Here is a 22,012-nt window from a genome sequence, read left to right as displayed (position 1 = left end):
TTGTCGCTTCCGGCTTCCAGCTCACAGACAAACAGCGCTTTACTACGAGCTGCAGCACTCATGACAACAGAAACCTCCCCACAAAGTATGAGAGCAAGCTGCGAGAGCATTTCACTGCTCGATACGACAAGCTTTGAAGTTTTCGTGTAATAAACAGAGCGAAACCCCTCCCGGGAAACCAAACTACATTTTGAAATCTTCTTCTTCTTTTTTAGAGGAGGCTTTTTTTGGGTGAAAAGGTGAAAAATCGGGTGGGAAAAGCACCGGCGGCAGCGTCGAAGAAGTTCGTTTTTTTTGGAAGAAACCAAGAACACCACAGAAGAAGAGCACATTAAGTTGTTGTAGTGCACACAGGGTAGCGTATTCTTATGAGTCGCGTTAAAAGTGTCAGGCACAGACAGAGAAGAGTCATCCTCGGGATTATAGCTGCTGGCATCTGGCTGTAATATCACTCAGACCAATAAAAGTGTCCCGGAGAAGCCTTGGAGAGGACGGGACCTCGGGGAGGTAAGACAACCAGGGCCTGCTCATTTCATTTCTGGAGATAATTGCTGTTCCAGAGAGGTTATGACACTTTAATACCACCTCCTCTTGTGTAGATGGAGAGGTTAGAGTGAAAGTTGTCAGGATTAGGCCTAGTCATCCATCCAGAGAGTATGGAAATGTTGACTATTTAAGTATTGTTTCCATTTAAAATGTGTCTATAGTACTCAATCAGTATTAAGTCCTATTGTGCCAAATTCATTTGCTTATTAATACATATGTTGTTGTTATAAATGCTTCAATCTTCAAATAACCACTGCTTAACAATGCACTAATACTGAATACTCATTTTAAAGCATCATATAGTTTAGAATTCAATAGACTTGGACAGGATTGTATGGCACCTGAATTCAGTATTAAATCCATTTATTACAGCAGGATCAATTCAAATACCTTAACAAATCAATTTATGTTTCGCTCTCAACAACTCTAGGCTATTCAACAAAAATACATGCAAAAAAATCCTGAAATCTAAATACTTGAAACTACTTAATTTTTTTCTTCAGGTTTTACATAAATGTGCTCTTCAGCTACCTCCTGAATGCTTTGCACATCACTATTTAAAGACAGCTGGAGGAGACAACACGTGTCAGACTTAATGAATTATTCTACCAGCTTTCAACCATGACCCAAAATGTACTTAGAGAACCCAGCACTTTTCATTATGTTAGCATTAGTTAAACAGAATACGTTTAAATAGAGGTTACTTTTAGGACTGCAGCTAATTATTATTTTCATTAAAATGTCAAAAGAACTGTTGATGTTATACATAAAAATTACTTCGCTGAATCCATCCAAAAAAATCGACTCATGGGTTGATCGACTAATTGTTGATTCTCTAAGTCTTTCTCAAGACCCTCTTGAGGCTGCATCCTCTCCTGGGAACTATTACGCTCTAAAGGGTTCTCTGCTTTGAGTATCCCATCTGCTTATAGGTCTATTGTGGTTTAGCCATTTAAGATTACTGTATTGATTGTGACTAGAGCTGAACAAATACTTTTTTTTTATCGTCATTGTGATGTAAACTTGTGCGATTTACACATTGCGCTATTGCACACAGGGATTATTTGGGTTTGTTGGAAGATTAATGTATCCCAATGTCACTTAAAAAGTCAATATCATTTTGTGCAGCAGAAAGGCAGAACTAAGTGCCCTTTAATATGTGTTTGTTTATCGCAAGTTATATTGTTTATGCAATATTTAAAAAAGTTGAGGCAGATCCAATTGTGATACAACAGGGTTTCCAGAAACTCCATTGAGGAAGGAGAATTTATAAATAGATAGGAATGTTGTTTTTAGCTACATATAAAGCCACATCACAATGTTCTAAACATCATGTTAAAAAACAATATTACCATAAATATGTCCTGCCTATTGATGTGTACCATTGCCTATCTAATATGAATGCAACAAGTGAAATATAACTGGTTGAATAGCATAGACAGTATGGTCGAATATCAAGTCAAGTTGATATCATCTCACTGTTAAAAGGCGTCAAAATGCCTGTCCTGCCATCTGCCTTTAAACTTGATGGGAAAATCTGCATCAGCACCTTTGAATCTTTATCTCTGCTGAGCACTAGTGCACTGAGCGTAGGTTTATTGCCCACTTGTGTAGGCAAGTGGACAGTTTGAATACTCATACAGTCCCACTCAATCTGACATTAGACTGCGCTGAAACACCGACAGCTTTTGGAGGTTGTTATCAGTACATCAAGCTCTTCTTAACCAGCAGCTGTTGCTTACATTTCAAGTGCTTTTTAAGTATCAGGATAATCAGGATTATCAGCACAGTACCAAGTCACAGCCGTAGTTTGCTTTTCTTTTCTGCATCATGGCTGCTGATAAATGGCACTGATTTGGTCTCTTAAAATGTGTGGAATGTCAACAGTGCTGCTCATGGACACTTTCTGGTGTCACCTGTATCTCTTTGTACAGAATGTAGTGACAAGTGGTTTGCAGAATGGGATCAAGTAGAACAAATATGTGTTGTATAATGGCTTTGCCTTTTTTGGGTGATTGTTTTTCTCCTGAGAAATGTACTTCAGTGGCTCTTAAGTTAGTTCATTGCAGTATAAGTTCTCTGTTGTTCCTAGAAGCAACTTTAAAAGCGAGATCAAACACAGCTAAGAATGGAAACAGCCCAGGGTTTAAAAAGTTGTGAATCATACTTTTTGTCAGTCACGCACAAACTGACCGTGAGTGCAACAAGGAAAAAAGTCTAGGGATGCAGCTAACCATGTGCAATATGCAGCGTGACAATGACTCCCAGTTCAGCTTTATTATGGCCTCTGATAAATCCACTATTCAGAATAAGCAGACAAAAGACTGGTCAACACTTCTTTATCCCTCCTCATGATCTTTCTTTCTGCTTTGGTCCTTTTCCTGCATTCTCCTTCCCTCCCTCTTTCTCTCTCTTTATCTCCCCCAGACCTGAATGGTTGTTGTTTTGACAGAAACCTTGGGGACATAAGTGTCGAATAAGCAGATAGAAGTGATTACACAGTGTGAGAGAAGCTGCTCTGGTGGTTTGTAAACTACCCGAGAGACAGGCCATTAAGATTGTTTCCTGCATTTCTCTAACTGCGTCACTCCCCAACAAGGAAACCCCATGTTTACCCCGTAGTTCATGACCTGATGTCTTAACTTATCCAGAAGCAAAACACATCCCAGGGCACTTTAGGCAGCTTAGCGCATGACGAGAATAGCAATATGCATGAATGAGCCCGAGAACTGGACTGAGAAGGACTTGTTTTCAAGATGTTGGAGCTTCAGTTTGAGTGTCCTGCAAGATAGAAAGGATTATATAGGACTATAATTATTTCCAATTATGCGCCAAGTTTTCTGAAAGATTTCTTTTAAATATGACAGGAATAATACAAGATATTCACTCTAATTCCTGCATAGGATGATCACTCGGCATTTGAAAAGTCATGGTGTATAAAATGATTTGCCTTCAGTCTAGACGCCAGCAATGACTTATCTCACTTTGAACAATGCAGGCTGTGAGTCAGCCAATCAGAAACACCCCTACAGTTGTGTTTTTTCATAGCTTAAAACTATTAGTTTGTTTGACTGGGTTCAAACCGAACCCATAAGTACGCCATTTGGAAATTGGACGTTTCTGCAAGTGTTGCGCAGTCTGACCACGGTAAATATGTAGTCAGATTTGGGTCAATATTCTAGCGCGTAAAACAAGCTACTCACGTCACGAGCGGAAAATGTGCTTTTACACGCGCATAAAATGACCCTCGCGCGCAGATTAAACCCCCGCGAGCCAAGAGCCGAGGAGTGACGGCAGCAAAATCAGTTGGACGAGATTGAATGGTAAAGTTGTCCATAAAAAACTATTATATTCGTAAAGTGTACAGCTAATATATATATATATATATATTAATTAATTAATTTTATATAAAACAATATATTTTTCAGTGGGCTGTATCTGTCGAAAATTGCATATATATATAAATACATTTTATATAAAACAATATATTTTTGAGTGGGCTGTATCTGTCGAAAATTGCTAGCTACTGTCTGCTGTACACTCTTAGAAGGGATGTGTCAAAAATGACACAACATGTGTTGAATTTCAACACACCTACAGAGTGTGCTCAGTGACAACACGTGTTGTGTTTATTTATGTGTAAATCATTTTTACACACAAAATGTGTTACATGCCCCTAACACACAATGTGCACATTTTACACATTGTGTGTCATAAATGTGTAACCAAGATGAACACACTCATTTGTTATTTCTACACATTTTGTGTTATATTTCTTTAACCAGAATTAACATTTGATTGTGTTATATCTGCACATTGTGTGTCAATGACGATTACTGGAAGTACCAGGTGGTGGATATGGTTTTTATTCAAAAAATCGAATGCAAGAATACATTCATTGGACATTTATTTACAAGGATTTCATTAGCACAATATGTCATTAAGAAAATAATTGTTAACATTTAAAAATATTAATATTTTTCTAATTCATCAAATGTTGACAGAATAGATAATTCATAAAATCACACCTAAAAAAACCTTATACCTTGGTTAAAACAAACTTAATCTTCAGCAAACTATTGTTGTAAATGACTTTCAGCTGAGGGAATATAGTGATGAGATTCTTCACAAGGACCACCTTTTCAGTGTTGGATGGATAATTAAGGATACAAATGAATGACAAATGAGCTATTTATTTTTTATTTTTCAAAAAGAATACAACAGTTCTAGCATACAAATATTACAAATGCGTGATAATAAAGCAATTGGTTATAAAGAATGTCCTTTTGTATCAAGCAAATAAAAAAACAATTTTTACAACCAATTATATTTATATATATATGCAATTTTCGACAGATACAGCCCACTCAAAAATATATTGTTTTATATACAATTAATTTATATATATATATATATATAAGCTGTACACTTTACGAATATAATAGTTTTTTATGGACAACTTTACCATTCAATCTCGTCCAACTGATTTTGCTGCCGTCACTCCTCGGCTCTTGGTAGTTCAGGCATTTATCAAACCTGGCAACTCCGGGTTTCCTGGCAGCTGTCAATCAAAATCCAGTGGCTCCGCCCCAAAGTGCCAGAAACTTTTCACGCGCGCGTAGACAGACTCCGCGAGGCTGATACTCCCGCGAGCGAGCAAGAGGGCTGTCTCTCTCGCGAGCGAGTGCAGAGCCGCTCGCGGGGGTTTAATCTGCGCGCGAGGGTCATTTTATGCGCGTGTAAAAGCACATTTTCCGCTCGTGAGTAGCTTGTTTTACACTAGAATATTGACCCAAATCTGACTCCATAGTAAGGCACAGCGCAGCTCATTTCCATAACTTAGTTCAGCTGTCACTACCTGTTTTGAGCAGATACTACAACCAGTTGCTTTTGTTCCTAGTGTGAACCACAAAAAGCACTAAAACGATGATAGACGACTGCATTCGGCTCTATTGTGAGTGGTGCCCAAGTGCGTCCAAGTCATTAAGCAGATCTTTAGAGTGGTCCATCTTCCAACAGGAACTAGAATGACCATTTTCGTTTCTGCAAAGCCTGTTTCTTACAAGAGTTCTACCCTCAGATGAAACAGAAAGCACACTACCTATTTTTTGTGAAGTCAAACACAGAAAAATGACATGTTGCTTTTTCTTTTTGTTTAATTCTGCTGCCACTTATTATCTGCCTCGTTCTAAGATCAAATTGACCTTTATTAATCCCTGTTGGAAAATGCAGGAGTTTAAAGTGGCAACAGAGTGAGAGTGAAAAACAGGACAGTAGATTCACACGAGGCTAATACAATTAGAAATACAATTATATAAGTAAAATAAGATATCACTGTCAAATGTTCTCTCCACGTTCTTCCATGTCTGCACGTTTCTCCGTATTCCCTTCCTCTTTCCATGTGCCTCCCACCATGTATTCCCCTGAAAGTGTAAAGAAGCACATTTCAAACAGTGTGTGGCTGCAGGGTTCAGTGGAGCTGCTCTTATTGGAACAGACACGTTTGCTACAGCTATGACACAAGAGCACCAAACATGTTCATACACTCAAATATGTGAAACTGAGAGTTTTCTTTATGGTGTAGATTTAGCAGTTGCTTAGTTGGGGACGAGAAGTCAACAACTACCATTGTAATAAAACGGCTCTTTGATATAAATATCTATGAAACATTAACAGAAGAAGTGGAGCTTGTCCATTTGTAATTTTCTTCAAATAGTAATCCTTGAATCAGAAATACTTGATTCATCCCCGGGGGAATTTTGACTTTGTGACAGTCGCTCCATTGTAGAATTAAAATCATTTAATAAAAACAGTTATATTACAATGAATACAGTAGTTTGAATCTCGCTGCCCCCTTTCACTTTCCTTCTTTTTCTTTTATTTAATCCCAGCAGGAACAATGATACCATTTATTCTGACATGACAACATGTCCACATGAATAATCTTCTTTGTCCATGACGCAGTTAGGGATGGCTTTCCAGGAATCCAAAATTGAATTTCTAGTGTCTGTCCTTTTTGAAATAGTGCTTTTATTGAGAACGTTCCTCAGAAAGAATGTCTTACAGTGGCTTTTGATAATTGGGTTAGGTTAGACCAGGGGTGTCCAAGCTACGGCCCGGGGGCCAAATGCGGCCCGTGGACCATTTTGAATCGGCCCGCAGCTAATTAAAAAAGTATAATGGAATGTGGGCCACAAATGAAACCTGTGCTCGTCTTATATTGTACTTCTTAAATATGAATGTAAAAATATATTACACAGTAGTATTCATGTGTTAATAAGACCACTTTTCAAATAAATTCAGTCAATTCAAGTTCAGTTAAACATTTTCTAACAGATCTTAGTTGATGAGCCCAATGACTTATTAACATAACAAGCTTGAAATACACCCTTCATATTTCTCCTTATCATAATCAATATGAGGCTTCTGTTTTAAGGGATGAGCTGCCAACACTCACGAGCATAGTTTAATCTGATTGATTTTGCTAACTTAAAACTGAACTTATGAGGCAATGTACCTCTAGGGAGTTGCCCAGCCCTTCGTATATTTTTCTGTATGTGGCCCTCGGTGAAAGAAGTTTGGACACCCCTGGGTTAGACACAGTAAAATGAACTTTCTATATTATTTCTTTCTTCAGTGGCGGGTGCAGGGAGCGGTGTGGAGCTGTTGCTGCGGACTGAAGACTGAAGAAACACTGAGAGCCGTCCTCCACCCCTCCCTGCTGCTCCAGGGGAGATAGTCAGATGTGCACTCTGCACTCAAAGCCCCTGGCCTGGCCGCAAGGATGGCAGCCTCTGCCCTGAACGGCCTTGGAGTCATGAACAGGTATGTTTTTCTTATTTTCTTTTACAGTGTATGACACATTGTTGTTGTAAGACAATGCTGCTTTCTTTGAGAGTTGTAGAGGAAATGCATAGTTAAAAAACATGTTTGTTGCCCTTGAGAACCTGTTAGACCGGACTAGAAGATTCATTTTCATTTATAGAACATTACAAAACAATTTATAATGCCTCCCTGCTTCACACCATTTAAGGAATATACTGTATGAATAAAATATCTCTATTTAGCCAGCACTTTCTTTTTTCTTTTTATGTGTAATCTAATAATAGATCAAAGCTGTGAAGATATGATGTAATGGTTGTTTTGTTGTACATTAATGTTTCACAACTTGTAAAGGTGGATTCTAATTACTTTATTTAGTGCTGTTGCTCAATGTTGATATATGATGTGATTTATATTTTTTATTAGCTAATATTCCCATTTGTAAAGTAACTAAATCTGTCAAATAATTGTACTGGAGTGCAGAAAAATGTAGTGCAGTGCTTTAGAAAATGTAGTTCATTCCACCACTGCAGAGTACTCATGTGATTACTTTCCAGTCTTCATGCTTAGATATGTTACTATGTGGTACTAACATGTGGTATAACCTACCACAGTATGACATCACTGGGTGTATTTAATCAGTGAATGGGCAACAACATGTAACAGTTATATCACTATGGTAATTATACACACATTCCAACCCTCTCCTCTCCGCAGCAGTAATCAGTTTCACACCCAGCCAGGCTCCTCTAGCACCGCCTCTCGAACTAGAACCAGTCCAGTGGGCCGTCCTGTGCTTCCCGTTCCTGATCGGAGCACCTTCTGTCCGCTACTGAGCGGGGGGGCACCGGGCGGAGGTCTCTACAGCCCAACCAGCCCTAAGGTAACTCATCCGAGAGCTGTTGTGTCGATTTTGGGCGATTTTTAGGCTTATTTGTTGTTATCAAAAATAGGTTATTAAAAACTAAAATTATTCATTGTTCTGTTTTCCATGTCAACGCTACAGTTTTTGCATTTTTTGTGGAGCAAATACAGAAGGATCTATCTCAGTTTGAGTTTAAAGACTCATATATATTTATTTTTTGTGATCAAATTTGTATTGAGATTAATACACAACATGTACAACCAAAAGCACAACTTTGTTTTTTATAAAATAACTAAAAGTACATAATAATAAAAAGAAAAATTAGACAACAGCAATTACTTGCAAAATATACAAAATACAGAATACATGTAAGCTAAAAATAATACTCATGTATATTTTATGAAACGGGACACCCTGATAAACTACCCATATATTTCGAATAGGGGCCCAGACACTAAACAGAAAGCATTTACAACACATTACTAACACATCTGTAATTGGGGACAGTTCATGTATTTGACATAGACACCTTCAAAAAAACTAACCACATACCCCAATCTAACCCTAACTGCTAACTTGTCCCAAAATAGTAAACAAATCGTTATCTCTTGACACACTTGAATAGATACAACTGAGTCATTTTCGCCCCTAATCCCGTTTTGTGTCTCCCCCCCCAGAGCCCTCGAACTCTGGGAGGGACTTTTGTCTTCCCTCCTTCGTCCTCTCTCTCCCCCAGCCCCACACACCGCGCTCGCTCCCCCTCCCCACGAAGCCCGGAGCTCCTGGGAGTCAATGTGGGCCAGCGGGTCCGCCGACTGAGCTCCTCCGGGGGTGAGGAGAGAGGGGAAGGAGAAGGGCAGGAGGAGAGGGGAGGAGGGGAGACGGGAGGAGGCGAGAAGCGAGAGGACAGGAGACGCCAGGCGCAGCTGCTGCAGATACACAGAGAGCTGCAGAACGTGGAGGTGATTATAATGTGCCTCTCGTCTTTTCTCTATTTATCTGTGTCTTTGTCTTCCTCTCTCTCATGTTCTATTCTCCGTCTCACTCGCCACCTCTCTGTCTTTATCTAGGAATGCAATACGTAAGCAATGTTTTCAAACTCCGGAGAATTTATGTACTACTTCATTTTGATTTGTTGGGCATGTCAGAACAATGCCAGTAGGAACTCCTCTCACCCCGCTCCACTGATCTCAAAATCTACAACTCCTCTAGCTTTGAAAGCTGAAAAACTAAAGGAAATTGAGTTTGGACTTAAATTAATACAGAATTAACTGTATTCTTTAGCTTTGTGAAAGCTGGCAAATTTGACCTCTAGTCTCTGTCTTTCTGATAAAGGGCTTTTACTCTGAAATGTCTATCTTTAAGAATGTTAGTCAGTTAGATAATGCTTCAGTTACTCAATTCATTTCGAGCCAACTATTACAACTATCTTCATCCTTCATATGCAAACTTAATAATCATTCCATTAATCATATTTGTGAGTCCATTTGACTTCTGTTATTTGTACAAGGTTAATATGTATGTGTCAATTATCAGTATCATTACAGATTATTCAAATGTATTTTGCATTTAAAGTATCTCAATAAGATTTTACAAAAGCAGTTCATTGGTTTGATTTCTGTTTTATATTTGGACTCTTTTTCTTCTCAACCCACACTTGTTCTGTGCGTACTGCAGACAATCACACATTGAATTTGCAGCTTGCCAACACTTTTACATTTCTCAGTTCAGTCCATTTAATGACAAATATTGGAAAATTCTAGACTTGAGGCTGATTTCTTTAGTTTATTCTTAATACTTTGAGTATATTATCACGATATTGTGTCTTGTCAGTACACATGTGAATTGATGTGCTCCGAACTATAACAAAACGAATAAAAGTAAACGGTTATAGTTGCGATAAGACCATTTCTTTCTCTATTTTTTCCAGGTCAGGGGAAAAGTGGGCATTTTCGAGGCTCACATTTCCGGGATTCGTGCCCAAGTGCTTAACACTGAGCTCCAGCGCAGCCCTCGGCCTCCAAGACGATCGCCTAGCCAAACCCCCTCCGATCCCAACCAAGGAAACACAGACTTTAAATTCCCGATGACCCACCCGCAAGAGAGTAAAGTTCCTGCTGTGGTCCAAAATGGAAGAGAACAGGAGGAAGAAACTATGGAAGTAGGAAGGAGAGGAGATGAGGAGGATAAAACAACAAAAACAGACAACAACACACTGATTGGTCAAAATGGCAGCCATTCAGAAACAACAATGCAAACTCCATGTTTAGACGGAGCGTTTGTCGTTCGAGGCTCCCTGGAGATGTTAAACCCAGATGAAGGGGAGGAAACAGAGGGAGAAAAAGACCAAGGGGAGGTAGAAAACAAACAAATGTTGGGAGACGAAAGAGAACGGACAGAGGGAGAAGTAAGAGATGAGAAAGAGGACCGATCTTGCCTTGAGATGTCGCTCCAGACAGAGGGGGATAGGTTGGAGGTTAACCCAGGAATGGATGCTTTCCCTCGGGCACAAAGCAGTGAGAGCGCCCACTGTTTAATGGACACCGATAAAACCTCCAACCACGGTCCCTCCATCCCTGCCGTCATTATAACTGACCACGGGTTGGACAGCCAGGTTCAAACTTTTGAAGACCCCGGCTCAGACCAGGGGTTAGGCTGCACCCCCAGCCCCAGTTCCAGCCCCGTCCCCGGATCAAACTTCTCCACCCGCTCCCTCAGGAAGCTGTCGTCCTCCTCTGCCTCTTCGGCCGGGTTCTCGTCCTCCTGGGAAGAGTCTGAGGAGGACATTTCCAGTGATACAGAGAAGGGAGAGCAGCTCCTCAACCCTGAATTCCTCAATTCTCAACAGAGAGCGGTAAGTACAGAGAAGTGAGAGTGTGTGTGCCCCTGCGACCTTTCGTAGTTATGAATGGCAATGACCTTTGGAAAGTGCACTTGCTGGAAATGCCAAATATTCACACGGGAAAAGTCTTAGAAATGGATCATCTTGGAAAGTCAAAGGGATATCTGAGAGTTTTACAAAGACCTCTTTGGTCCACATTGAAATAACCCAACACATATTGAATGGATTCCTATTTTATTTCTGTAAGGATATTCATGATCCCCTGAGGATGAATCTTACTGACTTTGATAGTTCAATGACCTCTCCTATAGCACATTTGGATCAAAGTTGGTACAGTACTAGTTAGCCAGCAGTACCACGCTAAACTATGATGAGGAACATAGTACTTGATAAGCATTAACATGTTAGCATTGTCAGTGCGTAGCATGTTGGCAAACTGATGTTAGCATTTAGCTCAAAGCACCACTAAGTACCTACAGTGTTGTTTTCCATTCATCTGATCAATTTGTTGCATTAGATCATAGTTTTCAGCTGCCACCTTGCATATTTTAATTTTGACAGTAAATTCAGCTATATTTGAATATAGACATGAATATGTTTTATATATGACATATTTTCTCCCATTTTTATTTGGAATGAGCATCGAGGTTCTTTGAGGATTTTGTTATAATCTCAGTAATTTGACAAACCTTTTTTTACCAAATCCAACATTTACCTAGGGCAAAACTGGTGATTCTGCAACATATCCAGATCTGTGAAAAAATGTACCTATGGATCTCTTTTTATTATTTTGCCTCAAAATGTGTTTATGTCATTGTGCATTGTTGTGTGTTTGAATGTGCCTGTGCATGTTGATGGGGTCTCTTGTTTTAAATTAGCCAGAGTTCTCTGCCTGAGTAATGGTTGACATTCAGAGTAACAAAGCTAGCTCTGTGCCCCGACCTGTGTGTGTGTGTGTGTGTGTGTGTGTGTGTGTGTGTGTGTGTGTGTGTGTGTGTGTGTGTGTGTGTGTGTGTGTGTGTGTGTGTGTGTGTGTGTGTGTGTGTGTGTGTGTGTGTGTGTGTGTGTGTGTGTACAGGGGTGGTTTTTAGTGTTTGGCTAATGTGAAGTTGTGTGTGAGGGAAAGCACAGGTGATAGAAAAAGGGAAAGCAAGAGAATTTGCTAGTCACACACACTTAGGCTCTGCCTGCATTTGGACGGTGTTCAAAGAGGAGGCTGAGGCCTGTGTGTGTGTGTGTGTGTGTGTGTGTGTGTGTGTGTGTGTGTGTGTGTGTGTGTGTGTGTGTGTGTGTGTGTGTGTGTGTGTGTGTGTGTGTGTGTGTTTAGGTGGGTGGGTGGATGTGTTTTTATATGTAGCCAGGATGAGTTCACAGAGCCATCTCACTTCTGCTTTGAAACACGATTTAACAAAACATTGTATAACAACGTTTCTGAAACATTGTGTCCCGTAAGTGTCCTTTTTTAAGGACTTCATTCTACATAATTTTTTTGTTTTTTTAGACATTGTTGCATATGGAGGGATGTTTTAATATTGAAATAACATGACCCATGCATAAGCTTTAAAACTGTGTCCCCCATGAGTGTAAAAGACTGAACATGCAAACATTTGAATAATCATCCCCCTACTTATTCCCATACAACTTGGAGTGATATGGTCCATCATTAGTATCTCATTTTCCATCTTTAATTTCCTGCCGTGATTAATAAAAAAGATGCTTCTTTAACCAAACAACCCCTCCCTAAACCAATTCCCCGGCTCTCCCAGGTGACATGGTTTCCAAACTATTTGTTTAAATAAATTTGGCTGATAGATTTGAATAGTGTTTGTATTGCTCTTTGCATATTTCCGGTCATTGTTTTTCGCTTCATCCAGGCAGAGAAAAAGAAGGAAGCTCCTGCTAGCAGACAAGTCAAACATGCAGGTTATTATACTACACTGTCAGAAATAAAGGTACAGTACAGGTACATTTTTGTTCTTTAAGGTACAAAAGATACAAATGTACCCTTAAAGGTACAATCATGCTCCTGTATGGTACTAATAAGTACCTTTTTCAAGTAAAAGGTACGCATGAAATATGTATTGCGGAAAAGGTAAGTGTACCCTTCACATAGTGAATGCCTATAGCCTGCAGTGGCTCTGCTCACTTTATTACGTTTTAATATTTGTTCAGGGTTGAAAGTAACCATGTAGATCACCCATAAGTAGACAGTTTATCAAAAATAACGAGCTGTGAGAAGCTGCAGACGAAGACATGATATATCATGTCTTCGTCTGCAGCTTCTCACAGCTCCTGAGAGGTAGTGTTAAGGAAACCTGGTGTATGTATGCAAGAGGGAAACATGCAGAAACACATACAGCATGCTTGCTTGTGTGGGAGGTGTGTAGGAAAGAGGAGAGGGACAGAGAGAAGAGGAGTGGAAGAACAGAGTGAGCTTGAAAGTAGCACATTGAGAGAAATAGAGACAAAAACTTGTACATTTTAGGCAGGTTTTCTTGACGCTAAGAAATCATATATCTGCTTTTCGTCGCTATTTATTTATTTTATGACTTTATTTGACATCTAGCATTGAACACAACACCTTAAAGACATCAATCATACTAGGATAGAAGTTGCTCTGGAAAAACTAAATACAAAGCAAGTTATTATAATAGTATTGATTGTATACATGGTGAAAAGATTAAGAATAGTTCATAAATAAGTGCAGGATACATTTAACGGTGAGAGCTCTGTATTTATTTTTATCCTGACGACTGACTTTCCCCTCATCAGTTGAATCATTAAAGCTCCTTTGTGTTATCCATCCAAGTAAGCGTGACATGTTCATTTGTTCTGTATTATAAACACATCTGCGTTGCTATGGTCATCAGCTTTTGGATTATATCAACTCATTTCTGAAGAAAGTACACGCTTTAACGGGTAGAGGCTGAATCCAAACAGAGCCATATATAGTCACTTTTTGGCTGATCCTTTTGACTTCTTTTGGGCATCCTTCCAAAGTTAGAAGGCACATACTGCAAGTGTGTTCCTACTTTGAGTCAATTGGCAGCGAAGGGGACACCTGCAATAGATTGGCATCTCTTTTTTTCTTCTACTGAATTTCAGTTGAGCTCTGGGCGAGGAGAAGAGAAGAATCTGCCTGCAGCAGAGTAATCGTTGCTAAGGTGACACACAATTTCTGTGTGGAGCTTTACTTTCAAGCAAAGCTCCACACCCCATCAGTGGTTTTAAAGGGGCTCTATTAAGCTCATTTTCTGGTTTCATACTTGTATGTTGTGCCTCTACTACTGTGACATGTTTACAAGCTTTTTTTGTTCCAAAAGGTCTTTATTTTCTCATACTGCCTGTGCTGGAGCACCTCTTTTCACCCTCTGTCTGAAACCAGAGCTCAGTCTGTTCTGATTGGTTAGCTGGCTGGCTTCGTTGCGATTGTTCAATGTGTTGGAGCGCTAGCCAAAAGAAGTGTGAGTGTTACATTGTGATGTAACTATGTTACAGAAGTAAACAAAGTTCACGGAGTTCAAACGAGGCATTTCAGGCAGTGGGAGAGAAGGAACTTTGGGATTTTAGCCTTTGCAGACCATTGACATGCACAATAACCTATAACACACTACATGAAAGGGAAAACTCAAAAAATAGGGCCCCTGTAAACTCAACAGCTTCAGTTAAGACTTCCAAGACATTTACAGACATGCAAAACAATTAGCTGCAGGATATAAAACAGTGTTTGACAAAAATCCTCACATCAGTAAAAAAAAGCGCTCTGAGTATCATCAAGACTGACAAGATGTTGCCCAGACTTGAGTTCAAGTCTATTAGAATTCATGCTCAAAATGTCCTAAAACTGAATAAACAATTGAACAAACTATGTATACACTTGCATCCATACATTTATACTCATAAATACACTTTTACAAAAATAACAAAAAACGTACATACATACAACCTTGCATACTTAATAAAATACCAACATACAACACAAGCAAACTAGAAAGAGAAGAACGAGCAGAACAAACACACCTCGCTGTCCATCTTTTGTGTGCAAATGTTTTGGTTTTTTTAATCGCACAATTGAATTAGGTTAACAATTCATCGATCAGCAATTAAAGAAGATAACTTGTAAGTGACGATGTACAGAAACACACACTTTGTTTGAAACATGGATGAAAGCAAGTAAAGCTAGAAGATCAGAAACGACAGTATTACGGAAGTGGGGCTGGGCTCATGAGGCTCTCGCTTATTATGTTATTGAAGCCAAAGGTGTAAGTCATGCTGTCTGTTCTGTAATGTAAGCAAGGCGCATCACACATTTGAGACACATTTCAATACACCTGTTGGTTCTTGAAAATAAATGCATCCATTACATAAACAGATGTGTCTTTAGGAATGCAGACTGCACCTATACTGAGAAACACACACTCACGATAGCACAGACACACCCTCTGCACACAGCACGCACTTGCGCTCTGCAGAACAACACGCTACTGTATACACACAGTTTTGCTTCTAACTGAACTGTAACTATAACTAATGTCACACTGACTCGCGTCCCTTTTTTGTGATGTTTTGAAATGACCAATCAGATCTCTTATATCCGAAAAAGGTTTTGTAGGGCACAGGATAAAAAAAGAATTGAACTGAACTTTAACTCAAGTGGGTCGGCACAAGAAGTATCAGCACACCAACTAAAACACATACTGAGACGCACACACACACACACACACACACACACACACACACACACACACACACACACACACACACACACACACACACACACACACACACACAATGTGTTTTACTGCAGTGGAAAATCTTCTCTACCGCGGCGGGCCGGTTGCCTAGCAACTTTGTGACGTCAAACCGAGTTTCCCTCTCACAGCTGTGTGTGTGTGTTTGTGTGTGTGTGTGTGTGTGTGTGTGAGAGAGAGTCTTTAAGTTCATGTGTGTCTAACTTGCTTAAGTGTGAAAGGGGAAACACCGGTCAGTTCTTCTTTTGGTGTTATTGTGTGAGAATGCTTGTAAGAGTGCATGTACGTGTGAGTTTAAGCCCCCCCCCCCATGAGGAGCCCGGTTGGCCTGCAGTTAATGAAGCTGACATTAAAGAGCATCTTAGACGCAGAGCAGAAGTGAAGTGTGGTTTCACATGGTTTCAGAGCTGTTTGAGACGCACTGGGGAAACCCTACTGAACGCATGAATGCAACAGTGACACAACTGCAACGTTGACTTTAATTGAATGTTTTATGTCAACAGATTTGTATTAGTTGAAAGCAATAACATTAAGTTTGTAAAAACTCAACTCAATAATATTGCTTTCGACTAACCTTATACAGTTAATTTGTTGACATGAAACATTCAATCTAAGTCAATGTTTCAGTTTGTCAGTGAAGCGTTTTTGCAGAGATAGGATGCCTTATTGACTAGTGAATCATGGTTTTGCATTTAATGCAATGGCTAAATTAACATATTTTATACTGTTTGATTCATTTCAATGGCTGAGGGTAAATGGTTGTCTTCCACGACTGTTGGCCAGGCGATAATGTGGCATCTTCAGTTATTTTGAGCAGTGATACTTAACCCGTATTGCAGTGTGTGTTAATTGCTTTGGATAAAAACATCAGAGGAATAACATGTATTATTAAACAATTCCAGGGTCTGTGGTTTAATCCTTGGCCCCTTCGGTCAGCATGTCAAAGTGTCCATCTGCAAGATATTTCCCCCGGTAGGCATGACCAACGGTGTGTGAACTCTTTTTAAGTCATTGTAAGTCGCTTAGGATAAAAGCATGACCTAAATGAAATGTAGTTGATTGTAATATTTTTACATTTGAATTCTATCATGACCTGGCATTTTCAGGTCACTCTGCTTGTTTAGTGAGCAAGAGAAGAAACGCCCCTGAGATCATTCTGCTTTATTTAATTTAGAGGTGTTTCCGAGGCGCGGTTAGATGTGAAATCAGATGTGCTCTTTTATTTTCCATATGACCTCAATTTGGAAACAAGCAATCCTTATCAGACTCAATTATTTAGTACAACATAACTGAATAACAACAAGACAAGTATCTAAACCTCAAGTGTCCTTTTTTTCTCTCGCCGCCAATTTTGCAAAGCTATCTTTTTTCCACTGGCCAGCCTTGGTTACTTAAAGATTCCTCGTGCACTCTGCAAGCAAATTGTTTACCCTGGGTTACTCTCCCTGCAGTTTAATTATGTGTGCGTGTGTGAGACTCTCTTAACTTTGCAGACTCAGACAGTTGCATTATTTGTATCTGCACGAGGACCTTGTGGTGAGCGCTGTCAGTGAGCGCTGTCAGGCTTGTTGTTTCCTCAGCACATGTCAACACATGTGTAACCCAGAGTTACCCTTTGCCCCAAGTTCTATTACCATCTCACCACTCACCACCACGCCTCTTTTCTGTCCTCCCTGCATGCAAATGAGCGATATCTGCTTCTATGTAACCCTAGTTCTCTGGGTGAACAAGACATTACCTTACATCTGTGCACATGGCAACGCCCTTTTCAAAACTACATGTCACACTTTAAATATATTGTCCTCTGCATTACATATTTGAAAAGCTGTGATGCACATCTCTGAAAGATCATTTAAAAAATGTGTTTTAATTCAGTAGAAAGCCAGTAGCCAGTAGAAACTCTTTGCCTCACTCCTTGTGTTATTTACAGAGGGCAAGGCCTTTTCTTCTTCTTTTGTTTGTAGTCAGCGGCGGATGTGGAAAATACTGTCGCTGAGGCAAGCGGCAACTTCCCCCACTTCCTGTCTGCAAGAAGTTCCTTCTCTTACCATTTCCTCTCTCTCTCTCTCCCTCTCTCTCTTTCTCAATGGAAACTTTACCGCTTTCTTTCCCTCTCTTCTTGTCGTCCAGCTGGTCTGGGGATAGAGATAGGAAAAACTCACTTTGAGGGAAGTCCTAGGCAGAGAGGGAAGGAGCAGACTTTGGTCTTATATTACAATTTAAGATGATTTGTTCTGCGTTTTTTAACGTTTTCTCATAGGAGCAGTTTAAATCACCATACAAACAAATAATTAACTATACATGAAAAGGGGCCTATTCTGCTTTTTGGGCTTTTCCCTTTCCTGTAATGTGATTTTTGTGCATGTAAATGGTCTGCAAAGGCTAAAATCTCAAAGGGACTTTCTCCCCCACACCCTGCCTAAAATGCTTCGATTGTAAAGACCTTTTGGAACATTAAAGCATGTAAACATGTCACACTAGAGCAGGGGTGGGGAACCTTTTTCCTCTCAAGGGCCATTTCAATTTTTACAATATCCTTAGAGGGCCGTACAAATTATTGACCTCTGCTTAAAAAAACTACACAGCCCATTCATTTCATTCTGTGCAAAGAAAAAGCAACCTCTTAATCTAGATATCTCACCATGACTCGCGTATGCATGCACGGTGTGGCATGACCACCAAAACACAAATATATGGACACAAGATGTTTGCAAATGTATTTAGTTTCCTATCCATGTGAACATGATTTAAGTGGGGGGGGCACCTAACCTCCTCCAGCACCCCCGGGAAGATTTGTTTTTAAATGTTGAAGTTAAAAGCATCAATCTGCTGCACTTTGAGAGCAACATTAGGAGATCTATGGATACATCTCTCAACACCCAGATGAAACAGAACTAGAAGCAGATTTATTTTTCTTTATGAATATTTGACAAATCACTCCCCTTTCAAACTGTATTCTTCTTTATTAATAACAACTTTTGTTTACAGTCCTATAGTATTTTATACCTGTTTACTTTATTCTCTTGTTCTCTTGTCAACTATAATGATCATATAAAGATGTGCCTTTACCTCACTGGTTGTAGAAAAAGCTTCTTATATTCGTTAGCATAGCTAGCTAACCAGATGCTAATAACAACAAAGTTATTGACTGTATGATCAGTATGACAGATGAACAGATCGCCACATGGGCTTTCAACTAAAGACACAGCCACGCAGAAACTGCGGCATGTGTACGGCTCCTTATGGGTACTGCAATTTGTGAAGTGCTGGAGCGGCGTTCCGGTGCTCTCCGTCAGAACTGCCCCTGTCAGACGAGACATATACCACGTGATGACACGTTAGGCTCGTGTTGTGTTCAAGGACCCTGACATTGGCCAGGAAAAACAGGCACTCGCGTGTTTAATTTTTTTGCAGTCTAGATTTCTTACATTTTTTTATTTTTTGTGTCTGTTTATAAATTACCTCGAGGGCCGTACCAAATTGTCTCGCGGGCCGTATACGGCCCGGGGGCCGGAGGTTCCCCACCCCTGCACTAGAGGCACAAAATGCACTTATGAAACCTGCAAATGTGCATGATATGTCCTCTTTTAAAGAGAAAGTCCCTGAATTAGCAATTTTTCTGACCATTTAACATGACTTATTTTGAGCTAAGGAGTCTTGAGGAATTATTTCCGGGTGTAGACATCCATTTCCTGTCTGTATCCGATGATTGACAGCCAGCACAGTGTAATTTAATGCACACACTGGTATGGAAAAACACACAGACACTGACAATAACCACGTTAAGGCTTGGTGTTTATTGAGATGGAACATCATGTCTGTCCAAATGAGTTTGTATACTGTATGGGAGTGAACAGAAGCAAATGACTCCTGTAAAGGAAGGAAGATCTCTTAGAATATTATACCATATATTGATAAACACATTTGGAAATATTGAATTTATTTGTCCTGAATTATGATAGGATATTTAACGCAGATTACATTTTAAATTTCAAAACAATCTCATTTGCCTAAAATGTATAAAACTGCATTATTATTCTTAATTCTTATCCTAACCTCTTTGCTGTAAATATGGAAAATGATGAAACAATATTGCGCAAAGAACACATTTAAACACTCCTAAATTGTTTCTACAACTGCACATTTGTTACACAAACCTTCCCTGGCAACGCATTTAAAAAACATTTGCTATGTACATGTCAAGCGTTTCGACACATTTATTCAAATGATATTTTCACAGTCTCACAAAATGTGATAGTCATCTGCCAGCTGCGAACATTTTAGAGTCTAAGTGCTTAGAGTTTTTTAATGACTTGTTTTAACTTTATTAAAACTCATAGTAACTCACCATAGTTTGCGTGTTTGCTGTTGTAGAGTTTCCTTTTCTCTTTTTAAGCTTGTGTTAAAAGCTTGCCATCACACTTCTTCTGTTTCTCACACACATAAACGCAGAGTCATATTTAAGACAAGGTTTACCCATACATAAACACACATGAAAACTAAATCGTATATAAGCAGAAAAACATCTATGTACTTAGTTTGCTTTTTCCCCTCCGCCTCTACATTTTCCTGGTGTTTATCCACACTTACACACCCACTCACACACACTTAGCTCCGTCTGACTTTTCGAATGCTGTGACCTGTGGGGAGATTTGCATGTCCAGATTATATTTGTCCTCTGTTTTGCCAATCAAATGATGCACGATTGTTGATCCCTGCGCACACAAACACGTGAAATAGGAGCCTGTGTGCCTGAGTTTTTAAAAGCAGAGAGTTCAGGTGCGCTGCAGGAGAACTGGAAAGAAATCAGTGTCGTTAGTTAGCCTGACAGAAAGCCCCGTCATCCATGATGTGGTCTGCATGTCTGTGTTCAGTGTGGAGTGTTGTTGTGTCGGTGGGAGCCATCTTTATCCTTACCATCATCCTCCGCACCAGCCACCTTCAGGTACTGTCACCCAGGTTTTGCAATTACTGTCACAGAGTACTTTTTATCCCTGGATGTAGTCTTTGTTTATGTAAGTTTGACATCTCTACTTTTGGAAATAGATTTCATTGTAATGATAACCCTGCTAATAGTTTTTGTTTCACTACACTCAAACCAAACTTCTTCTCTCCTCCTCCTCATCCTGATTACATTTTAATGTCTCCTGCCACACAATCTAACGTCTGTTATTACTCTCACTTGAGACAGTCCAGACTTTCTCTTTTCTTTTTTCTCCTCTTGAACAGTCCACAGCTCAAACTCTCACACACACACACACACACACACACACCACACACACACACACACACACACACACACACACACACACACACACACTCACACACACACACTCACTCACACACTCACCAGCTGTATATGGGCAACACGGGAGATGGATGACAGTCTGAGTCGACGGAGAAAGAGCAGACCCTGGCTCCTCACCAAGCTGTAGCCTGATACTCTTGTAAAGATGGTGGAAGAAATGAGAAGGGAAACACCATTCAGTTTGACTTATTGTTTCCCTTTTGACAGTCTAGAGAAGCTAATTTGCTGTTGCATGTTTCCTAACTAGAAGCCAGAAACTGATTGAAATTGATAGATTGTAAAGAGTTTTCAATTCAACCTTCATTTACTCTGACTGAGTGCATTATGTATATAGTCGCACCTGCACATAGACTCATGGCTTCTGCTGGCCTGCGTCATCTTACTCTAAACCATATTGAATCTCTTGATTTTTTTTCTGAAGTTACAAAGAAACACGTTTATTAGTGAGTTACAGAATTGTTTTAAACGGGTAATTGCAGATCAAATAAATTCATAGACTTCTAGAAAAAAGGAACGTTGCTACCTACCTTTTTGTTTTGGTTTCAATATTATGTGATTGTTGTGATGCTCTTAACTACTAGATAAGGGGAATAAAGAAAAGCACATTTTGGATTGCTTCAATTTTCAACTATTACATTTCTTTCAAAGTTCAGTGCACTTGTGAGTTACAGAATTATGTGTAAAGGATTTGCAGATTAAATACAGTTCATATACTTCTAGAAAAAATAAACGTTACTGTAGCTGCTTTTAAAAGGCTGGTGACAATAACTCTGATGATATTCCGGTTCATGGTCACCTGACCTATCCTACATCAGTTTCCATTATGTGATCTGTACGTGTGTGTGTGTTTTACTTTTTGTTGGGGGCAAGGTTTTTTT

General features: G+C 39.6%; 1 protein-coding gene across 2 annotated transcripts in view; it reads left to right on the top strand.

Annotated features, from left to right (window-relative positions):
• Positions 1 to 22,012, top strand: part of itpkb (inositol-trisphosphate 3-kinase B) — a 29,527-nt gene continuing 7,515 nt past the window's right edge. The window contains exons 1-5 of one of the 2 annotated variants that reach the window (XM_034204362.1): positions 1 to 507; positions 7,184 to 7,371; positions 8,089 to 8,251; positions 8,911 to 9,195; positions 10,164 to 11,087. In XM_034204362.1, the coding sequence (XP_034060253.1) occupies positions 7,331 to 7,371; positions 8,089 to 8,251; positions 8,911 to 9,195; positions 10,164 to 11,087 (1,413 nt within the window). In that variant the 5' untranslated portion in view covers positions 1 to 507; positions 7,184 to 7,330. Of the gene's footprint in view, positions 508 to 7,183; positions 7,372 to 8,085; positions 8,252 to 8,910; positions 9,196 to 10,163; positions 11,088 to 22,012 lie in introns of both variants that reach the window. The other variant, XM_034204361.1, reaches the window with a different exon arrangement.

This window comes from Gymnodraco acuticeps, unplaced genomic scaffold (genome assembly GCF_902827175.1).
Source record: "Gymnodraco acuticeps unplaced genomic scaffold, fGymAcu1.1, whole genome shotgun sequence".
NCBI classification, from domain to species: Eukaryota; Metazoa; Chordata; class Actinopteri; order Perciformes; family Bathydraconidae; genus Gymnodraco; species Gymnodraco acuticeps.
Note: the sequence above shows the minus strand (reverse complement) of the source record. Positions and strands in the feature narration are given on the sequence as shown.